Source organism: Ceratina calcarata, unplaced genomic scaffold, assembly GCF_001652005.2.
Source record: "Ceratina calcarata isolate Rehan_Ccalc_2016 unplaced genomic scaffold, ASM165200v1 scaffold301.2, whole genome shotgun sequence".
Taxonomy (NCBI): Eukaryota; Metazoa; Arthropoda; class Insecta; order Hymenoptera; family Apidae; genus Ceratina; species Ceratina calcarata.
Genome location: NW_017152577.1, coordinates 308,213 through 326,080, shown reverse-complemented (window position 1 = coordinate 326,080; position 17,868 = coordinate 308,213). Strand labels below are relative to the sequence as shown.

Here is a 17,868-nt window from a genome sequence, read left to right as displayed (position 1 = left end):
TAGTTAACTAGTAATTTACAAAAAACAAAAAAACAGTTTTCTGCAAATTACTCGTAAACTATTGAAGCTAGCAAAGAATTTTTACATGAAAATTGTAGATCTCGTCGTCCTCTACAAAATGATCGTATAAAAGTCCCCGTAAGTCCATCCGTTTGGAAGTTATGGGCAAAAAACGAAAATTTCGCAAAATCTGAAGGGTATCCCTTGGAAAAATCTCAAAAAAATGAAAAATTTTTTTTGCGGAATTTTGAAAGATACTTCGAATAATAGTTGTAGGTACTGCTGCTACCTTCAAAAAACGTCGAATACAATTTTTTTCTGTCGAATACTTAAGGACTAATTGATGAATTATTATGTTCATAATCAATTACACTTTAACGAGTGGAGTTAGAAGAAAATTGTAAGGGACCTTTTTTGCATCTGTAAAATCAAATGCAATTAACGAAACAAGTGATATTTTATCAACTGAAAACTATACATACTGATTTAGGGAAATGCAGAATAAATATAACAGCGTGAATGTACAGAATAATCAACAGTATAAAATCAGAATGCAATTAACAAAGTGAGTGACATTTTATCAATTGAAAACTGTATCAATTTAGGTAAATGCATTCTGTTTTCATACTATCAACTGTTCTGCAGTTTGACAGTTATATCGTATACGCAGTGCAAACATGCACGTAGAAACAGTATCAGAATTCAGAAGAATGAACAGTACAAAAGCAGAATGCAATTAACCAAGTAATATTTTATTAATTGAGAACAATATCAATTGATTTACGATCAATTCATTATACGATATAACAATGTGAAAATGCAGGACAACCAATAGTATAAAATCAGAATTCATGTATTTCACCAAGTTGTTATTAATTGAAAATTATATTAACTTTAGATAAATGCAATGTACGATATTAAATATACAATATCTTTTTATTATTTTATATATACATAATATTGATATACAAAGTTTAATAAATAACAGAGTTTAACTGCAGACCGATCAACAGTATGCAATAAAATTGTAAGGCAAACACGTGAAGACATTTTATTCATTCGTACGTGTAAATAAAACGAATGGAGTGAGTCTTTCCATTTTCAAGGGTCTTGATCATTCCTCCTTTTTCGTCTGCAAACCGGGGAAAAGCTTTAACGCCGGCGTCCGTGTACGACTTGTTCCTGTTCCTCCCGAGTGAAAGCCGCTTTTACGCGATACAGACGAATACCTGGCACGGTACTCCACTACTTTTCCTCCCGTCGAGCTTAGACTGCACTTTTGGAGTCGCGCGAGGATTTCCGTCGGAATTTACCGGGGGATTCAGGTTCGATATCGAGCTCTGAGTTATAGCCAGGTCTGTAATCGAGTTGCCTGCACATTTATAAGTCCCGTCTCTATTCCAACAACAATTTGTAAGAAATCTCCAACTTGTTAAGATGAAAATTTATTTAAATTGTCAGAGAAAGAAATCACTTGTCTTATTTGTTTTATGTATGTTTTTATACTGTTTCGTCTAGTTGGAAGTTTTGAGATTTGTGAACGGGGGGGTGTACGTAGGTATATGCATCTCCGGGTTCCATTCGCAGTGGAACTATCGGAAATTCCAATTTCCACGTTAAACGCCGATAGGATTCGAGCGGAACCAAGACCCCTGACGGTGGTCCCGACACGTACGTATGTATGCTTGTATCTCGAATTTAGAATCTGGCCCATTTCCGGCTTACGACCGCGACCGGAATTTCGGTAGAATCATGTGAAGTCCGTCGACTGAGGAAAATTCTACTCTTGACCTAAAAAGCTGTTTTAAATATCGACTGGCCTTAACCGTGACGTCGCAATTTGTTTAGCGGACGCGACGAGCCGTCAACGCGGCTTAACGACAAAGTTTAAAAGCCTTGCCGGTAGAATTTTCTCAAAGGTCAACAAGATAACAGCCGTCTAATGACAGGAAAATTACGATAATCCAAACATAAACCGTGTTTATGTAACACGTGTTTTCTTAAGTATTATTTGAAAATGTTACCAGCGTCTCTGTTTGAAATCAGAAAACATCAAGTGCGATCATTGTTCATTTCTCAATTGCCATTTTAAAAACTCGTCCCCAGTAAACAGCTTCGACGTGTTAACAGTTCCGAGCGCGACGCGCGTGGAAAGCGTCTCGGGGGCAGAGTTTCACCGGTTCGCAATAGTAAAAGTCGCGCGCATCGAAAGCCTCGCAAGCCCTGCCAATGACGAAGTATCTAGTCTTGATAAGATAATAACGATAGATTATACAGCGTGATCTACATACTTCCTGCGATGCGATGCCGTAGAAGTTTTGTTGATGCCGCGTTACGTCGGCGAAAAAGGATAACGATAATTTCAGTGGACCCACGCTCTCAAGCCCGATCCTATCATGGATTCAATGACGCAATTCAAGGTTTCCAGCTTTGCGATAAGTCGATTCTTAATCCGTCATCCGTGTTTGTGTGCAGGGATGGGCATAGTATGCGTACATATACTTTAACGGGTTTAATATGTACCGTTTAGTACAAGTCTCTTTTCATGGAATTTATATAAGCCCTAGTCCCGGTTATGTACACAATATTAAGCCTTGATAGACGAAATTCAGGTGAACGAGAACGCGAAATTCTTCAAGTGAATAACACTAAACTTACTCACAGTTTTGCACAACGTAGTATATTCTGGAGTAAATGTCCCAATTTCTATTATTGGCACTGGTGGCTCATTTTGGCACCAGCTTAAATAATAATTAACATTAAATAATAATTACAATTTTAATAATATAAGAAACAATTTTCTTTATATTTTTTTAGAAAAATTTTAAGTCGTTTGGACTGTGCATGGTAGATTTAGTGTTAAACTACTTTGAACGAAGTAGTCCTTGTTCAAAGGACCTTCAATTTAGCAGTCCTTCTGGCCTAAGAAGGCAAGATTGTCGACAGAACGAGTTCCTTTTGTAAAATTCGGTTACTTAATTGAAAATTCATTACGCGGCAACCCCAAGGCTCGAGCGCGTCCGGTCGACCGTTTGTATAACGAGATTAAGCGGAGAACGTTCCCGCGACTAAATGTACATAGTACATACGTCGCGTCGCGTTTCACGTGGCCAGGTATCTGCGTTTGATGCTCTGCTAACATAGGAATCAACACGGTAAATGTACAAGGAGGGAACTCGTTCCGTCGCCAGGTTCGAGGCTCGCTCGTTCATTTTGATCACGTCTCATTGTGAAAGCCCTCGGATGCGATCTTGATCTCGTAGCCCTGACGATTTCATTTTTATATCACGAAACTTTTTACGTCCGCTCATGCTCCTAGGTTGGAAATCGTTCAGGGACTTCTTAAAAATCTGTGCAACGTTTCTTTCGATAAAATCAGTGAACAGAAGGTAACTCATATTAGTTAAATTTGATTTTTATCGACTGTACTTATAAAACCGAGTTTCAACGATTGTGAAACAGACTAAATACCCCGGATTGTTTTTCTCTCCTTGGCTGTTACTTGACCGGTTATTAGCGCGTGGATTTAGTCTCTTAATACCTCGTTACGGCAAGAACGGCTCCTACGTGACGAACATAGTTTTTTTATCAAAGACAAATATTTTCCAAACGTGTTTTCCTCGTTCGGTTAAAATTGGAGCACGTGGCCCTGGGGCCTCTGATAATGATAAAGGGAATTACGGTCGTATGAGTCACCTCCTCCTTCGTACAGATAAAAAACACCTCAAACGATCCACGGCAAACACTGCACGGTCTCCTTACGCAAACGAACTCAGATTGCGAACAATCGTTCTGCGTACATTCGCCGTGGCTATCGACAAGCACTGGGAATTAGAAAATAACTGAATCGGTCTCATCAGTTTCTTGTGTCAAACCATTGTACTTCTACAGCTCATTTCAATTCGGTTACACAATCTTCCCGTGAGAAAGCCAGATCTCAATTATCTGTTCTTGCGAGAATTAAAAACGAGAACATAGACCGATTCTGGTGTCGTCAATTTCAATTCCGTCGACCGGACGGTCAATTATCTCTGGTTTCTATCGATTTAATTGTCCAACTTTCTCCGCGAATTTCTACCCCGGAATGGAAACGCGTATCGATCGTCGAACGGAAAAAACGGAAAAACATTTTTATGAAATTCTATTGGCTGCTGATATACTCCATACGTAGTTTCTCCTCAATAATATTTACGACGAGCGATACGACGCGTTTTGTGTTTGTACATAAATGACAAAGGGTCGTTAACTAGTCCGTTTAACGAGTGCGGCTCGTGTTTATCGCCGTTAAATAGCGAATTTCGCGTATCGATTCAGGACCGGGTCGATTAGACTAATTAGGACTATTAATACCGTTGGCCAGGGACCGGGTCATGCGATGATTAATTTTTCTCTGTTAATTGTTTGCGTGCCTTTCTATCTCGCCCACGAGCCTCTCCCTACGTGAATAATTATCAAGGGAAATAACGCAGACGCACCCTTTTGTTCTCGCGTGAATGTCTTCCCCGAGCTTAGCCAATTTTAATCTCTATCTTCGTTGGTCGGACGTACGCGCCGCGGCGGCAACTTCGAAAATCTGTCGCGTGCCACGACGTTTCACTCCGGTGTCTCTTGTTGAATTTCCCTGTCCCTTTTCAGTCGGAGAAAACCGCGTAGCTCGTTGAACGTGAACGAGCGTGAAAATTGGCTACCGTTCAAGACTCCTCGCGATTCTAATCTACCTACAGGTGTCACCTCTCGCTGCCGCATGACGAAGATTAACTGTTAACCAATACTTCCTGTTACTTTTCGTCGAAATTATTTTACAAAGTATATGACGAAATAAATAGTATTTGCAGTCATTGGAAAATTCGTCATGAAGTCTGTCTTCAAGTAAGCGTTGGATTAATACAGCAGACAAAAATAATAAATATTAAATAATACATTGTATAAATCATTAACACTATTTCTGTCAAGTCTTTTGATATTTTTACTTAAAATTATTATTATTAGTTTAATCGTTTTTCCTCGATTTAATTAATTAATTTAATAACCAGTATAGGAGAAGTGAACAATTTAATTGAAGAGAACGTGTTAATGTTCTAAGAAATTTCTATGGTTCCGCGAACTTTCGAAATATTCTTCGACGAGCGAAACGAGAAGAACAGAGAGAGAAAGAGGTGAAATTTATCGTGGCACTATTTTCGCGCGAGTTACCAGCGCCGGGCCAGGATGCACTATTTTTAAGAGCGGCACGCGATACAAAGAGCGTCGCGTCGGGTCTCGGTTAAAAAAGCTCCACTGGAAAATGCCAGCATACGAGCCGGCGGGAAAAAGGAAGGCAGTAGCCGGTCGAAAGGGGAGCGGGATTAGAGTAAATGAAGGAGAACACGGGGCTATGAGTACCATCGAGAGCAGACCGGGTTACGCCCAGCGTGTGCGTTTGCATTTCGAAATTAATCGCGATTCGAACCAGACGGGATCCATTAAAAATCAGCCTATCGTCAGCTTTCAGTATCAGCTTCATATACATAGAGAATTATTGTCGCAAGAAATTTCATGCAATTTATAGTTTTGATAAAGAACGTATGATTCGTTTTACTGTTAAACGTTTATGGTGTTTTCAACGGGGAGAGGAAGGACAGTGTTATTGTGATTCTGGATCTAATAGATTGATGTCCGGCCGTGCGAAATCGGAAATTCGCTATTCCCACGCAAGCGTTGCCAATTGATCAGTACCGAGGCCCAGTCTCGAAACGGAAAGAGTCGTCTCGATTTAAACTTTCACGTCGGAAAATCGATACCGTGGCAAAAGGAGTTCCCAAAACGATTGCATCTTTTATTTCCTTTATCACCCGGTGAAACGATGAACGCTGCCTCGAGCCCTGTACCATTTTTAAATTTCGAGCGGGAAGATTGTTTTAATTGCGCGAATTTGCGAAACACCGTGCCGCCCGGAAGTGGAAGGACGTCCTCCGTTTCGAGTTCGGTCACGATCCGTGAATCCGAGAAGCGACGGAGTCATCCGCGCGCGGTCATCGATCATTTTTTAGTTAATGATGGAAATGATGAACTTACGGATCGACGCCAAGACGAGAAGACCGGCCGTGAAACTCTTCATGATTCCTCGCGGTGAAAGCACTGTGCTAAACGTTGAAGAGTAGTGGCGAGAGTAGCGAAGAGAAAAGACGTGAAATACGCTGATGAACCACGAACGAACGAAGGCTACTTCGGAAAAGAAAGAGGGAGAGGGCAGCAGAACCGGCGCGGTTCTCTTCGGTCGCTCTCTACTACACCCGGTCAACTCGGCAGCCTCGAAACGACTGACTGTCGTCGTCGGTGTCGGTACCGCCGCGGCGATCGATCCTCGAAATCCAACCGTACACACGATACGGAGTCCGCGTGCTGCGCCGCGCCGCTCTGCGAACGATCCGCTCCTCTCTGCACCGATCCGCACAGCTCTCTCGCGCTCAAAATCTGTACGAAACTCGCCTCATCAAGCGACAATTATTATATAACGCTTTCCGCTAACGTCTGACGTTTTTTAATATCATTTTGTTTCATTAATAACCGAGTCTCAAATAATCAGACTTTGTGTCCAAATTCCAGTTTCTTATATTTCTATTATATTCAGTGATACAAATTTCTTTATTATATTTCTATTATATATTATTTTCTATTTCTTTCTATTATATTCAGATTGTATTTCTATTATATTCAGTGATACAAATTTTCTTACTGAATATTCCTGATTACTTTAGTAAAATGTATACAAGACTTCAGTCTGATTAAGGGAAAATTATGATCTCATGCTTTCCACTGGCAGACCTTTAGCTGACGTGGTTTTATATTATTTATCTCATTAATATTCAATTCCATAGTATTTTTTTTTACTATTATTATATACAAAATTATATACAATAATATTATATATAATATACTATTTTTTTTTACTATATGTTGTCGATTAATATTATATTTAAAGACGAACAGCATATCTTGACAAATTCGAGTTCAGATTTCAAGATGTTAAATCACGGCCTAAACCAACGTATCCCCATTGGCTAAGGGAATTGGTTTTTGCGGAGATACCCACTTATATTTTGCAATGAACGGGGCCCATAGTGTAGGCACACGTGTCCGACACTTCAGTCGGTAAAACGTGGGGCGAATAACGGACCGTGGGAAGGGGGGACGAGAGCAGGTACGAGGGCCGAGGGCTCTCTCTTTTTCTCCCTCTCGATGGCGTCGCCGAGAGGGGTAGGATGCGTGGATCGAATTAGAAGTCGGCGACGGGCGAAAGAAATAAAGGATTTGGGGCCCGGCGCGTTCAGTTGTTTAGAGCGTCGCCCATTGTCCCCTTCCGGTGCCGAGCGAAACCCCCCTCCCTTCCACCCCTTAGAAAATTCGCACGAATTATTCGATCAACGTCCATTTAACCAAATTATATACAATCAATTATTTATTATCTAAGTCGTATATAATTGAACGAACCAAGTAGTTATGTCGATGTTTTCTTGTAGGTGAACTCTGCGTAGGAGCGCGAGAATTAAATGGAGCACGGGAGGTCCGTCGAGAGGTAAGTAAAGTCTGTGGAACCAGATGACGCCTTATCGAAGCGTGCTCGAATATTGCATATAATTGATAGTGGCGCCGGATCGATAGTCGCCGAAGCGAGCCAGGTAACCGGCGGTATCTGTGTAAACGCTGTTATTTGCGAATAAGCGCGTGCCCCTGGCTTTAGAAACGAAATTTTCGCCGATTAGGCCACCCGCGACCGTCCAGCTCCAATTAATTCGACCTCGCCACGTTCCAGATTCGAACAATCGATAGTACCCTCGATTAAATCGGTCGTCCTCTCGGACCGAGCTTCGTTTTTCGGCTTCGAACGATTTCGGAGCTAGACCGTTGCAAAATAGGCGCGCATACCTCGTCGATAAAACGATATCGCTTATCTCTTATCACGAATGTCCTCTCGGGAGCTTCGTATGCTACGTACGCTTCCAGCGGAGGAACGCCAGCTGAATTGCGCGACAATTACGATTTATTTCGTTCGATCTTTGAAATATGATTCTAATCCTTACTGTTAACACATACGTATATTATTTCCTAACAATCTGATGAGATACCAGAAGTTGTTAATAGTAAATAAAGAGATTGCTACTTCATTTGACGAATCAGAATGTACGAGAGATACCTTATCTGTTATATAAAAAACTATTCAGTTTAAAGTTAAACTAATCTATCTAAAGTATCTACAGTACCTGCCTATGTAAATAGTGTTATCTAAAGTACCTACTATTCTTTAAGCACTGTGATTAGAAACAATGAACATAATGGAGATAAACTTGATCACGTTTTTTCCACCTATCGAAATTGATGATTAAGTCAGAATAGAGAATCTTAAATGATTATAGTTTAATCTCCGACGTCATGGTCTAGTCACGTCGGCCCATGTGCGGTGCGAGGACTTCGCACAATTAGGCGAATCGTCCACGTGTCGTGCCAATAGCATCCTGGGACGAATAGCCGGTAGTAGCAGTTTTAGGAAAAAATCTGTTGCTGCCCGCGACGTGCGTTCGGCATGCGAAACCTGAACGAACCGTGAACCCGACGACAGGGGTCGTTTCCTGATCCGAGGGTCGGGCACGAAACATCTGTCGAGGGTTCGCGATCCAGGAAGGGTACGAATACTGCATACTGCCAATTTCATACGTTCCATTGTCTTCCCCGCAGACTTTGAGCGCAGTTTTTAAAAATGTTTGTCTATTGACTGAAACGCTGAGCTGTACTAAAATAGTAATGAGCTTTACTAAAATCGTCTCGAAATAGACAGCACGTAATTTGGCACTCGTGTCAATTTTGCATGATATATCGCCTCCTTCGATCTATTCTTGAAATTGTTTTTAGCAATACATTTGAGTATAGATATTTGACTGAGTCATATTGATATAATAGATTGAGTAGAATCGAATAGAATAGAATATTTGAGATAAAATCGTATTAAAAAATTTTTAGGAATCAATTTGTAAGATTGATCAAGGCGACTTATCTAACGTAAGCAGCTATCTAAAAATTCCTCGAATATGTGCCGTAATAGCTTGTATTTTTCAATTCGATTTATTCTTCAAATATCCAATCTCGTTTGAGATGAAATTGTATTAAAAAATATGCAGACATTCACACCATATGATATTATGTTAAAAAATGTATACAAATGGATCTGTACGTTTGTAGAAGGGAACTTATCTAATGAGAGCAGTTATCTAAAAAGTCATTTAATATGTCCTGTGACAGCTCATATGTTTCATTCGATATATTCTTGAAACGTGATTAATTATAGATAATTCAAACTCGTTTGAGATGAAATTGTATGAAAAAATGTGCCTCGTGAAATTTTTTTAAAAAATGTGTTCGAATGGAAGGGAAGTTATCTAATGAGAGCATCTGTCTAAAAAACCATTCAATATGTCGTGTGATAGCTTGTACTTTTCACTCGATCTATCCTTGAAATATATTTATAGTTTACAGTGGAACTTCATTTGAGATGAAATTGTATTAAAAAATGAATTCAAATGAATTTGTTTGTTCAAGACAGCTTATCTAAGGAGAGCAGTTATACAGAAAGTTGTTCAATATGTCCCGTGGTTGCTTGTATGTTTCACTTGACCTATTCTTAAAATATGACTCTCGATTGAGATGGAATTCTATTAAAATATGTCCAGGCATTCACACCTCGTGAAACTATTAAAAAATGTAGTGGAACGGACTTGTATGTTTGTTCAAGACAACTTATCTAAGGAGAGCACTTATCTAGAAAGTCGTTCAATATGTGCTGTGGTAGCTTGTATTTTTTACTCGATCTATCCTTAAGAAGTCGAACCTCGATTGAGTTAGAATTGTATTAAAATATGTTCAGACATTCACACCTCGTGAAATTGCATTCAAAAATATAGTCAAATAGAGTTTGTAAGTGTGAAGTGTTAAGGAAATTTATCTGAGGAGAGCACCTATTCAGAAAGTCGTTCAATATGTGCCGTGGTAGCTTGTGTTTTCCTCACCGCGAAGGAAATTTACTCTTAGTACTTTATTATTCTGGAGAGAGAAAGAAGGAGGATATAGAGAGAGATAAATTTAAATAACTCACATTATTGTCGAGTATGTTGATGGAAAAAAACAAGCTCTCATCTCATTGCCAATCGGTCAGAGAGGGATTCGAACGTTCAATGGCTTTGATCGCGTACGCAACGCGCGCTCCGCTGATTACGGCTTATCAAAATTCAATTACATCGAAATCACACTCGTATAAAATAACATGAACATTGGATGCATTTTTAAAAATAAACCAATACCGAGTGAATGTTTTTTACTTTAACCAACCTTTATTATTAATTTTTTAATTCACCGTCATGATTGGATTCATATTGCTTTCGGCAAGCGTGTATAATTGTTTAAATACCGTAAAAAAACAGCGCTGAGAGGGAAAAGGAACGGAAGAGGGAAAGAAGCCGGGAAAAGAGCGTAATTGCAGCCGAAGGCGGAACGAGGGGTCAACTCTGTTAATAGGTCAATTTCGTCACGCGATTTTTGCAGAAAGGACGCGGTATTTACCTAACTGCGGTAATTGCTGTCTATCTGATGCTTCCCGATCGTTCGATTTTCCAGTAAATACCCTGTCCCGTCTGAAATAGTACGAATAATCTTGTTAGGCCAACAAACTAAAGATCACTCGTCTTTTCTATTTACAGTCGACTATTTGATCGCTTGATTGAATTTGCCAGTAATTAAATTTCCTCTGTATCTTATGCTGGAGCCGCTGTTCGGGCTTCCGCGAAAAGGGATCAGCTCTTGGGAAATTCGCCTGCTTTTTCCGCATATTTGCTTGCAACGCAAGCGGTTCGGGTATCCTCTCGGCTCGCGTGAACTCGAACGTTTTATCGGAGAAGCGACAGTAAGTGGGTGGAGGAGAAAATGAAAAGAGAGAGAGAGAGTGAGACGGAGAGAGACGGAGAGAGTAAGAGGGAGGGATCGAAACTGGGTGTAGCAGCAACCAGACGGTGATTAATGTTTAATTTAATAGGCTCTCGCGTCCCGTGGCCCGTGGGAGGGGTCTCAAACGATATTCTTCCGGGACCGGAGGCTCTCGCAAACGGCCTCGCGGTGAGGTCGCTTGTAAATCGGCCGTAACTCCCGGACTTGTCCTTGACTCGTTCCCGGAGCGGAACGGGCCAAGGAAATGGAAATGCATCGGTGCATTCCGAATTTTCCAGGTCGTCGCTGCTCCGCCGTGTACGTGCAGGCACACACACACGGTCTGCACGTTCCTCTGTGTAAATACTATATAGACAGCCGTGCCCTTTATACCTATACGTAGACTCTTACGTGTCTATACGTGTATTCGTCTCTACGTGCATATGGATCGGCGCGCGGGCGCATTTACGTATGTACAGATGCAGACTCAGGGCCGGCGCTGTTGAGATACAATAGAAAAATGGGAGTTTCCCCGAGACAATGGGGAATACTCTCCTTTGTCGCGTGAGTCGAAGGTCCCCTCTCGTCTCTCTCGCTTTCTTCCTCCGACGCAAGTTTAGTTCCTGCTACCCGCCTCGCTATCTCTCTCTCTTTCTCTCTCTCTCTCTCTCTCTCCGCACGTCTGACTTGAGTGTTCGCTGATATCCTCTTTAAAGCCCTCGACGGAATCGAAACCGACCGGCAGACGTGACAATTAGACGTTCCGATGTTCGATTATGCATTCGGTTCCTCGTACTTGCGCAGCGGAACGTTCCACGAATCCGTCGGAATTCAGAGCAAATAGAGTCCGCCTGTACGAGCTCTCCATTTAAATACCGTGGCACCCTTTTATGCAAATGTTCGCCGTGCCCATAGCCGAAGAGAAAATTGCAAAATTCGTTGCAATTCATTTTGAATATCTAATATCGACGGGACGGTGGAAATAATCATTGGAACTCGGTTTAAGTAATTGCGTCTGAAGCGAGGATTCCATTAAAGAGTTATCGATCTCGAGGAGCGACCGCGATATAAGCAATTGCTTTCTTCCCGGCATTTCGTGTCATTTAATTAACAGTGAGCACCGCCTGCCTGGCTCGCGTGGCTCGCGACTCTAACGATTAAAACCGGCATATATGAATGCACATAAGTGACCATCTGCCTTCGAACCGTGCAATACTGTTTTTCCAAACGCTGACTCATTTATTTCGCCGTTGAAACGGCGCGAATGAATTATTTTCTCGCTACGCGTCGTACGGACGCAATGACGTGTCCCTTTTATCGCTGTTATCGCGTCTGCGAATCGCCTACCGTGCACCGTTTCCTCTCCTTATTGCCTCTTGGTATGCACGAACGCCTGCGACGGTCCTCCGGCTCGACGGGGGTGTCTCGAAAAGCTCCTCGACCGGCGATCCTCGATCGACATCGATCCCACGACACTGGAATTGTCCCGTGTTGGCCATTGTTAACGTCGGCGTCGGGGAGGAATTGTTATGTAAGCGGCTGATCGATACCCGATGTCTTACCTGCCGTTGAACAAGTCGTTTCACCTGGCGCGACGTGTTTTTTACGATGATTCAAGGCTCGGCGTTCACGGTTTGCAAACGGTTTTCGCGGTAAACAATGGATTCCGTGCAGTCGATACCGGTGCCACGTTGACGTATTGCGCGTTTAGCTCTTATCTAATCGCCAGGCACGCTAGCTTGTAAGCCCATTCATTATTAGGCTCGGACCAGAGATTTTAACGCTGAAGCTATAAAGTATATTTACACAGAATCCGCAGACTCTTTTTTTCTACTAATAAAAAATGACGATATTTAATAGTAATTAATTTACGTCACAATTAGTGTTCTTTATATAGAATTTTATTATTAATATTATAATGTGGTGTCATGTGAATGGAATTTCGTGTGGACGTTCTCTCTTATCAGCAAATAATATGCCAGGTTGCGACGTTGCTCGTGAAAGATAAACTAGTAAATGGTGCGATAGGTCTCTTGCTAAGCATGTTTCTCTTTTCTGTTTTATTATATTTACCTTCTTACAAAATTAGTAATATTGATAGTGTGCAGTGGAAAACACGAAGGTGATAAAAGTTCACACAGTTTTTATTAAAATATAATACAAAATCGTACGATTTCAGGAGAATATTTAGAATTATCAGCTATTAATTGCACTTGATTTGCAATCGCAAGCTTCTTTTAAATCCTCGACGTCCTTGATAATCCTAACAATTAACACTGTAGACAGGCCGCCTACGGCCAAAAACTTAACAGCTTATCCTGACTATTTGGCACGAGTGTTTCATTTCGGATGCGAGAGGAACATTGGTATGTCGGCGATAGAATCGTCGCGCGACCGCGAATATTTGGCACCATCCAAATTGATTTATTTGCACGAATAAAAACGACGCCCAACTTGTTGAGCCTGTCCTACTGGTCCCATTCAACGTATACGATTTACCTTAATGAAACTGGAACTACGTAGTTTGATTCCGAAGATATTTAGAAACGATGTACACGAATCAAACGAGCGGAGCTGAAGAGCCTCGTCTCGGATATTCGTCAGTCTTACAGTTCGCGTTGTATAATATAAAAATGGGGAATGTACTGTCCTCGGATTTAACTTACAACCCTGCTATCACTTCTTGTCAAAGAACATTTATCATAATTCTTCTAAAAACGTTTCTTGGGAAGTATTTTAAAAGCTCGCGGAGTCTTCCCTTTCTCGGGGAGAAATATTCCATAGGAATTGACTTAAAATTCTAAAGATTCGGCGTACGTCGCATCCCTCACGAACTTCAGGGAGCTATTCATTTGCAATGGTAATCGCAACACACCTAATTTTAGTCGAGTCCAATGAAAATCTTTTCGTTTCTCTATTTTTCATTCTGAAGCCTCGACTGTAGATCCATGTTGCGGCCCTCGATGGAATTCGGATACAGCCTGCGATCGTTTCTCACGTTTCCGTCGTCGTTGGTGTTATCGTTATCGATGTACACCAACTCTAACTTCCTTTCTGTCGGCTTGGCATTCTGCGAAATTACGAAATTAAACGTAAATGAGAATTTTCAAAATATTGAACTCCCTTCGTCGTTTATATTTCTGGGATCAAAGTACCTTATCATCGGTCAGAGATTTCGCGCGGCTGGTCAAAAAATATATCAGCGCGACCCCGCAGACAATTAGCAGTCCCACGAGAATCATAATAACGGCTGCATAAATGCAGACGCTCGGCACGGCCAGCAGCTTCTTTAAGTCGTTGACAAAGTTCTCAGTGGCGTCGACCTCCAGCGAGAACCATATTACCGGGAAATAAACACGTGGAACATTCTTGAAAAGTCTGCAACAGAAATTTTTCTTATACATCGACCTCATCATTTATAGTTACATTTTCGTATGAATTGCCCTGCACAATTTATTCCCGGGAACGTACTTACGACACAGTCTTTGATGGTTCAAGCAGGATATTGATTTGCAAATTAGCGGCCACCCTCAGAGGGATTCCGGTTGTCTAGAACGATTAATCAAAGTATATATAATTATTGCAATTTCGATTATCAACTTTCCGCAGGTGGTTATCACGATTCGATAAAAAATGATGAATCTCGAACAATTGGGTTAATAACAATAACGATTTGATGTCGATAATTAATGAATCTTTTCTGTTACCATTTAGATTGAAATCATATCTTCATTCAGATACGATCGATTATTAATTTTTCGATTATTAATATGATCGATAATATTTTCGATTAATTATTATATAAGAATTAACAAAGTGTTTCTTAATATAGGAAAGAATCACCTTGTAACGAATGTTAGGTTTATAACCGTAGAAATTTTTATTGGGTTAATAACAATAACGATTTGATGTCGATAATTAATGAATCTTTTCTGTTACCATTTAGATTGAAATCATATCTTCATTCAGATACGATCGATTATTAATTTTTCGATTATTAATATGATCGATAATATTTTCGATTAATTATTATATAAGAATTAACAAAGTGTTTCTTAATATAGGAAAGAATCACCTTGTAACGAATGTTAGGTTTATAACCGTAGAAATTTTATATGAAGGTTGTTGCGTGCATTGTTCTCCAAGATGAAATACGTTAATAGAATACTGATAAGAATTGCAATAATAAAGTGGTAGCACCTATTGCAATGAACTCTCTCGATCAATGTCAATTTTAAATGAAATTCTATACAATTACCGGTTCGAGAGTGATAGAGAAGTCATGGTCCTCCTCGGAATTGATCCCGTTGACCTGTTCTCTGAGACTGGGGTCGGCTCTGTAGAAGTGAGGCAGACTGGCGAACACTGGGGCGCCGTAGCGACACGAGCTCACGTTCATCAGACCAGCGGGCGTGCACTTCCCGTTGCAAAAGCAGTTTCCAATATTCACCACGTCCGGGTTCGTTCCCGGTTCATCCGTGATCTCCGCCGATGGCTCAGCATCGAAGAAATCCCCGGTGGTGGTCGTCGGTTCGAAATATCTCGCTTGGTCATGAGGATAGCGACGCCTCGTACTGTTTCCCAACGTCTTCTCGCTTAGGACGTATTGGTAACCCTCGACGCCCATGTGGTCCACCGTTTGCTCGTACTCGTACACCATTGGCCTGTGAAAAATGAAAATCTCACGTTTATAAATAAAATTTTTCATTGCCATGAGTCAGAATTTAAACGAAAAATGTTTAATGAAAATTTCAATTGGTTTCTCAAATGGCTTTGAATTGGATCGCATTAAACTTCGATGACCTCGGGTTCTGTTAACAATAGGAGGCGAAATTATCGACTTTGCCTAGTCGACTCGCGTAAACGGGATTACCGGACGATCCAATTTATGTGTCTCGAAGGTTAATGGGCTAACTCGGGAATTAAGACTGTCTGATGACTAATACCCCGCGGATAGACGATAGTAATTAACGATCGCGCAACGCGTTTCTTTTGTTACTCGCCGCAGCTGCTGACCACAGACAACGTTTTTCGTAATACAGTTATATTACATATTGGAACCCTTAAAAATTGAACGATTTATCGTTTTATATATTTTATAGCATTTCGGGTATTGAAGATTTTATACTATTTATTATAATTGATCAGCTTTGCTATAGGAAGCAATTTATAAAATTCGATGCACACTGACCTACACTCTTAAAAATTGAACGATTTATCGTTTTATATATTTTATAGCATTTCGGGTATTGAAGATTTTATACTATTTATTATAATTGATCAGCTTTGCTATAGGAAGCAATTTATAAAATTCGATGCACACTGACCTACACAGATCACCGCTAAATAAGACGATCTCGTCTTTCTTCTGATAGGGTGGCCAGAATTCCCCTGCGCTACCTTCTACCTGGTTGCACGGGCTCCTAAAAAATCTGGTGGTGTCCTTATAGTTCCAGTTTCGTAGAACCCCGAAATTAGCGATGTCCTCGACGCCTGTGTCCATGTTGAAATGGCCATCGAACATCGTGGAACCGTTCCTCTGTAAGATAAGAATCGTATCGGTTAGACTGAACATATTTCTGTCTCAGGTGACGTTTGATAAAGGTGATAAACAGAGCACCTTTCTGTTTTTTCTAACTTTCAAGTGGCCGAGTAAACTGAACGATTTATGGCCGACAAGTACCGCTCGAGTTTCTTTTTTTCCTTTGAAAAGGAAAAGGAGGCGGGCCGGGATTGACTCGTCGTAAATGTTGCATGCGTGACGTAACAAATTAATACATAATATGCCTCCCATTGCTTTTCATTCGTCATTCACCGACCTACACGTGACCTGTTCTATTCAGTACCAATTTAAGTCTCGCTGCGAATAATTTATCGCCGGCTGCAATGCCGTTGCAGCCACGGCGCTAATCGCATCTCCGACCTTCTGCGCAAGTGCCCTCGGCACAATTAAATAAACAATTTTCCGTCACCCTGCGCGCCTTCTTACCAGCCCGTCTTAACCCCGGTCTACTATTTCAATCGGTCGTAACAGTTACCGCATAGAACCAGCCGAACTTGTCGAACGGCGGGATGTCCTCTCCCATCCCCGTCATCTTTCCGATGTCGATCAGGGAGTCGCTGTACCCTTTGAACAGCAGCTCGTCCACGGTCTTCGTGTTGTATATGGACGTCGTCGACAGCATGAACGACAGGGTGCTCTGCAGAGCTAGGTCCCAGAATCGTACTTTGTGTTTCGCCGACTGAAGCACAAAAACAATTCACTTTAGTATAGTAAATATTCCAATTTCTATGTATTTAAATGCAATCTTAAGCCAATAGAAATTGTAGAGCCGTTTATTCATCTGAGTACGAACGCAAACGAGGCATTCGGTTGTGCACCGCAGAGATTGAGGTATTCGGAAGCTGATCCGATCGGAATCGGTTACGTGTGAACGGCACGTTCATTGAGTTTATTGTAAATTGCTGTCTCGTTCGTCGCCTCGGTAAACTACGAGTTGCCTTGCATCGCTCGTATTTTTGCTTAGATGAACACGCGGTTTAACGTGAACTTTGGTCATTTACCATATTTTTATTTACTCACTATCGCGACGGTGTTCAATTGGGTGATCCGATCGTTCAAGGAACCGTTGGTCAATTCCGGCTCGTAGTACCACCATCGTCGATTGAAGTAGCTAACCGTGTGATTCTCAGGGTGGAACGTGACGTTCGCTTTCTGTCTCACCTCCCTGGAATCCAAATCACCGATTATGCTTAAGTAATGCAGTTTAAGGATATATTGGCTATACAGTCACTCCCAAAAGTTTATGCACTTTAGAAACACATTTTTTAAAAAGAAATCACACGTCGGAAGAACATTGCTAATAATAAACAACAAAAAAAAATTTTTCGATTTTTCCGAGATTTTTCCAAGGGGTACCC

The 17,868-nt window shown here is 41.1% G+C and overlaps 2 protein-coding genes across 3 annotated transcripts in view; both read right to left on the bottom strand.

The window, feature by feature from the left end:
* Positions 1-12,403, bottom strand: part of LOC108624189 (protein FAM151B) — a 19,067-nt gene extending 6,664 nt beyond the window's left edge. Inside the window, exon 1 of one of the 2 annotated variants that reach the window (XM_026812924.1) lies at positions 12,295-12,403. Coding sequence is in view for 1 of the 2 variants with exons in the window: in XM_018023310.2 (XP_017878799.1) it covers positions 6,055-6,097 (43 nt within the window). In the remaining variant the exon portion in view is untranslated. Of the gene's footprint in view, positions 1-6,054; positions 6,312-12,294 lie in introns of those variants that run through there. The other variant, XM_018023310.2, reaches the window with a different exon arrangement.
* A 670-nt stretch (positions 12,404-13,073) lies between these two features.
* LOC108624211 (protein croquemort) overlaps positions 13,074-17,868 on the bottom strand; it is a 12,820-nt gene continuing 8,025 nt past the window's right edge. The window contains exons 4-10 of the mRNA XM_018023353.2: positions 17,531-17,675; positions 16,986-17,189; positions 16,275-16,486; positions 15,206-15,611; positions 14,423-14,496; positions 14,103-14,325; positions 13,074-14,017 (exon numbers count right to left, since the gene is read on the bottom strand). Of these exons, the coding sequence (XP_017878842.1) occupies positions 13,862-14,017; positions 14,103-14,325; positions 14,423-14,496; positions 15,206-15,611; positions 16,275-16,486; positions 16,986-17,189; positions 17,531-17,675 (1,420 nt within the window). The 3' untranslated portion in view covers positions 13,074-13,861. The remainder of the gene's footprint in view (positions 14,018-14,102; positions 14,326-14,422; positions 14,497-15,205; positions 15,612-16,274; positions 16,487-16,985; positions 17,190-17,530; positions 17,676-17,868) is intronic.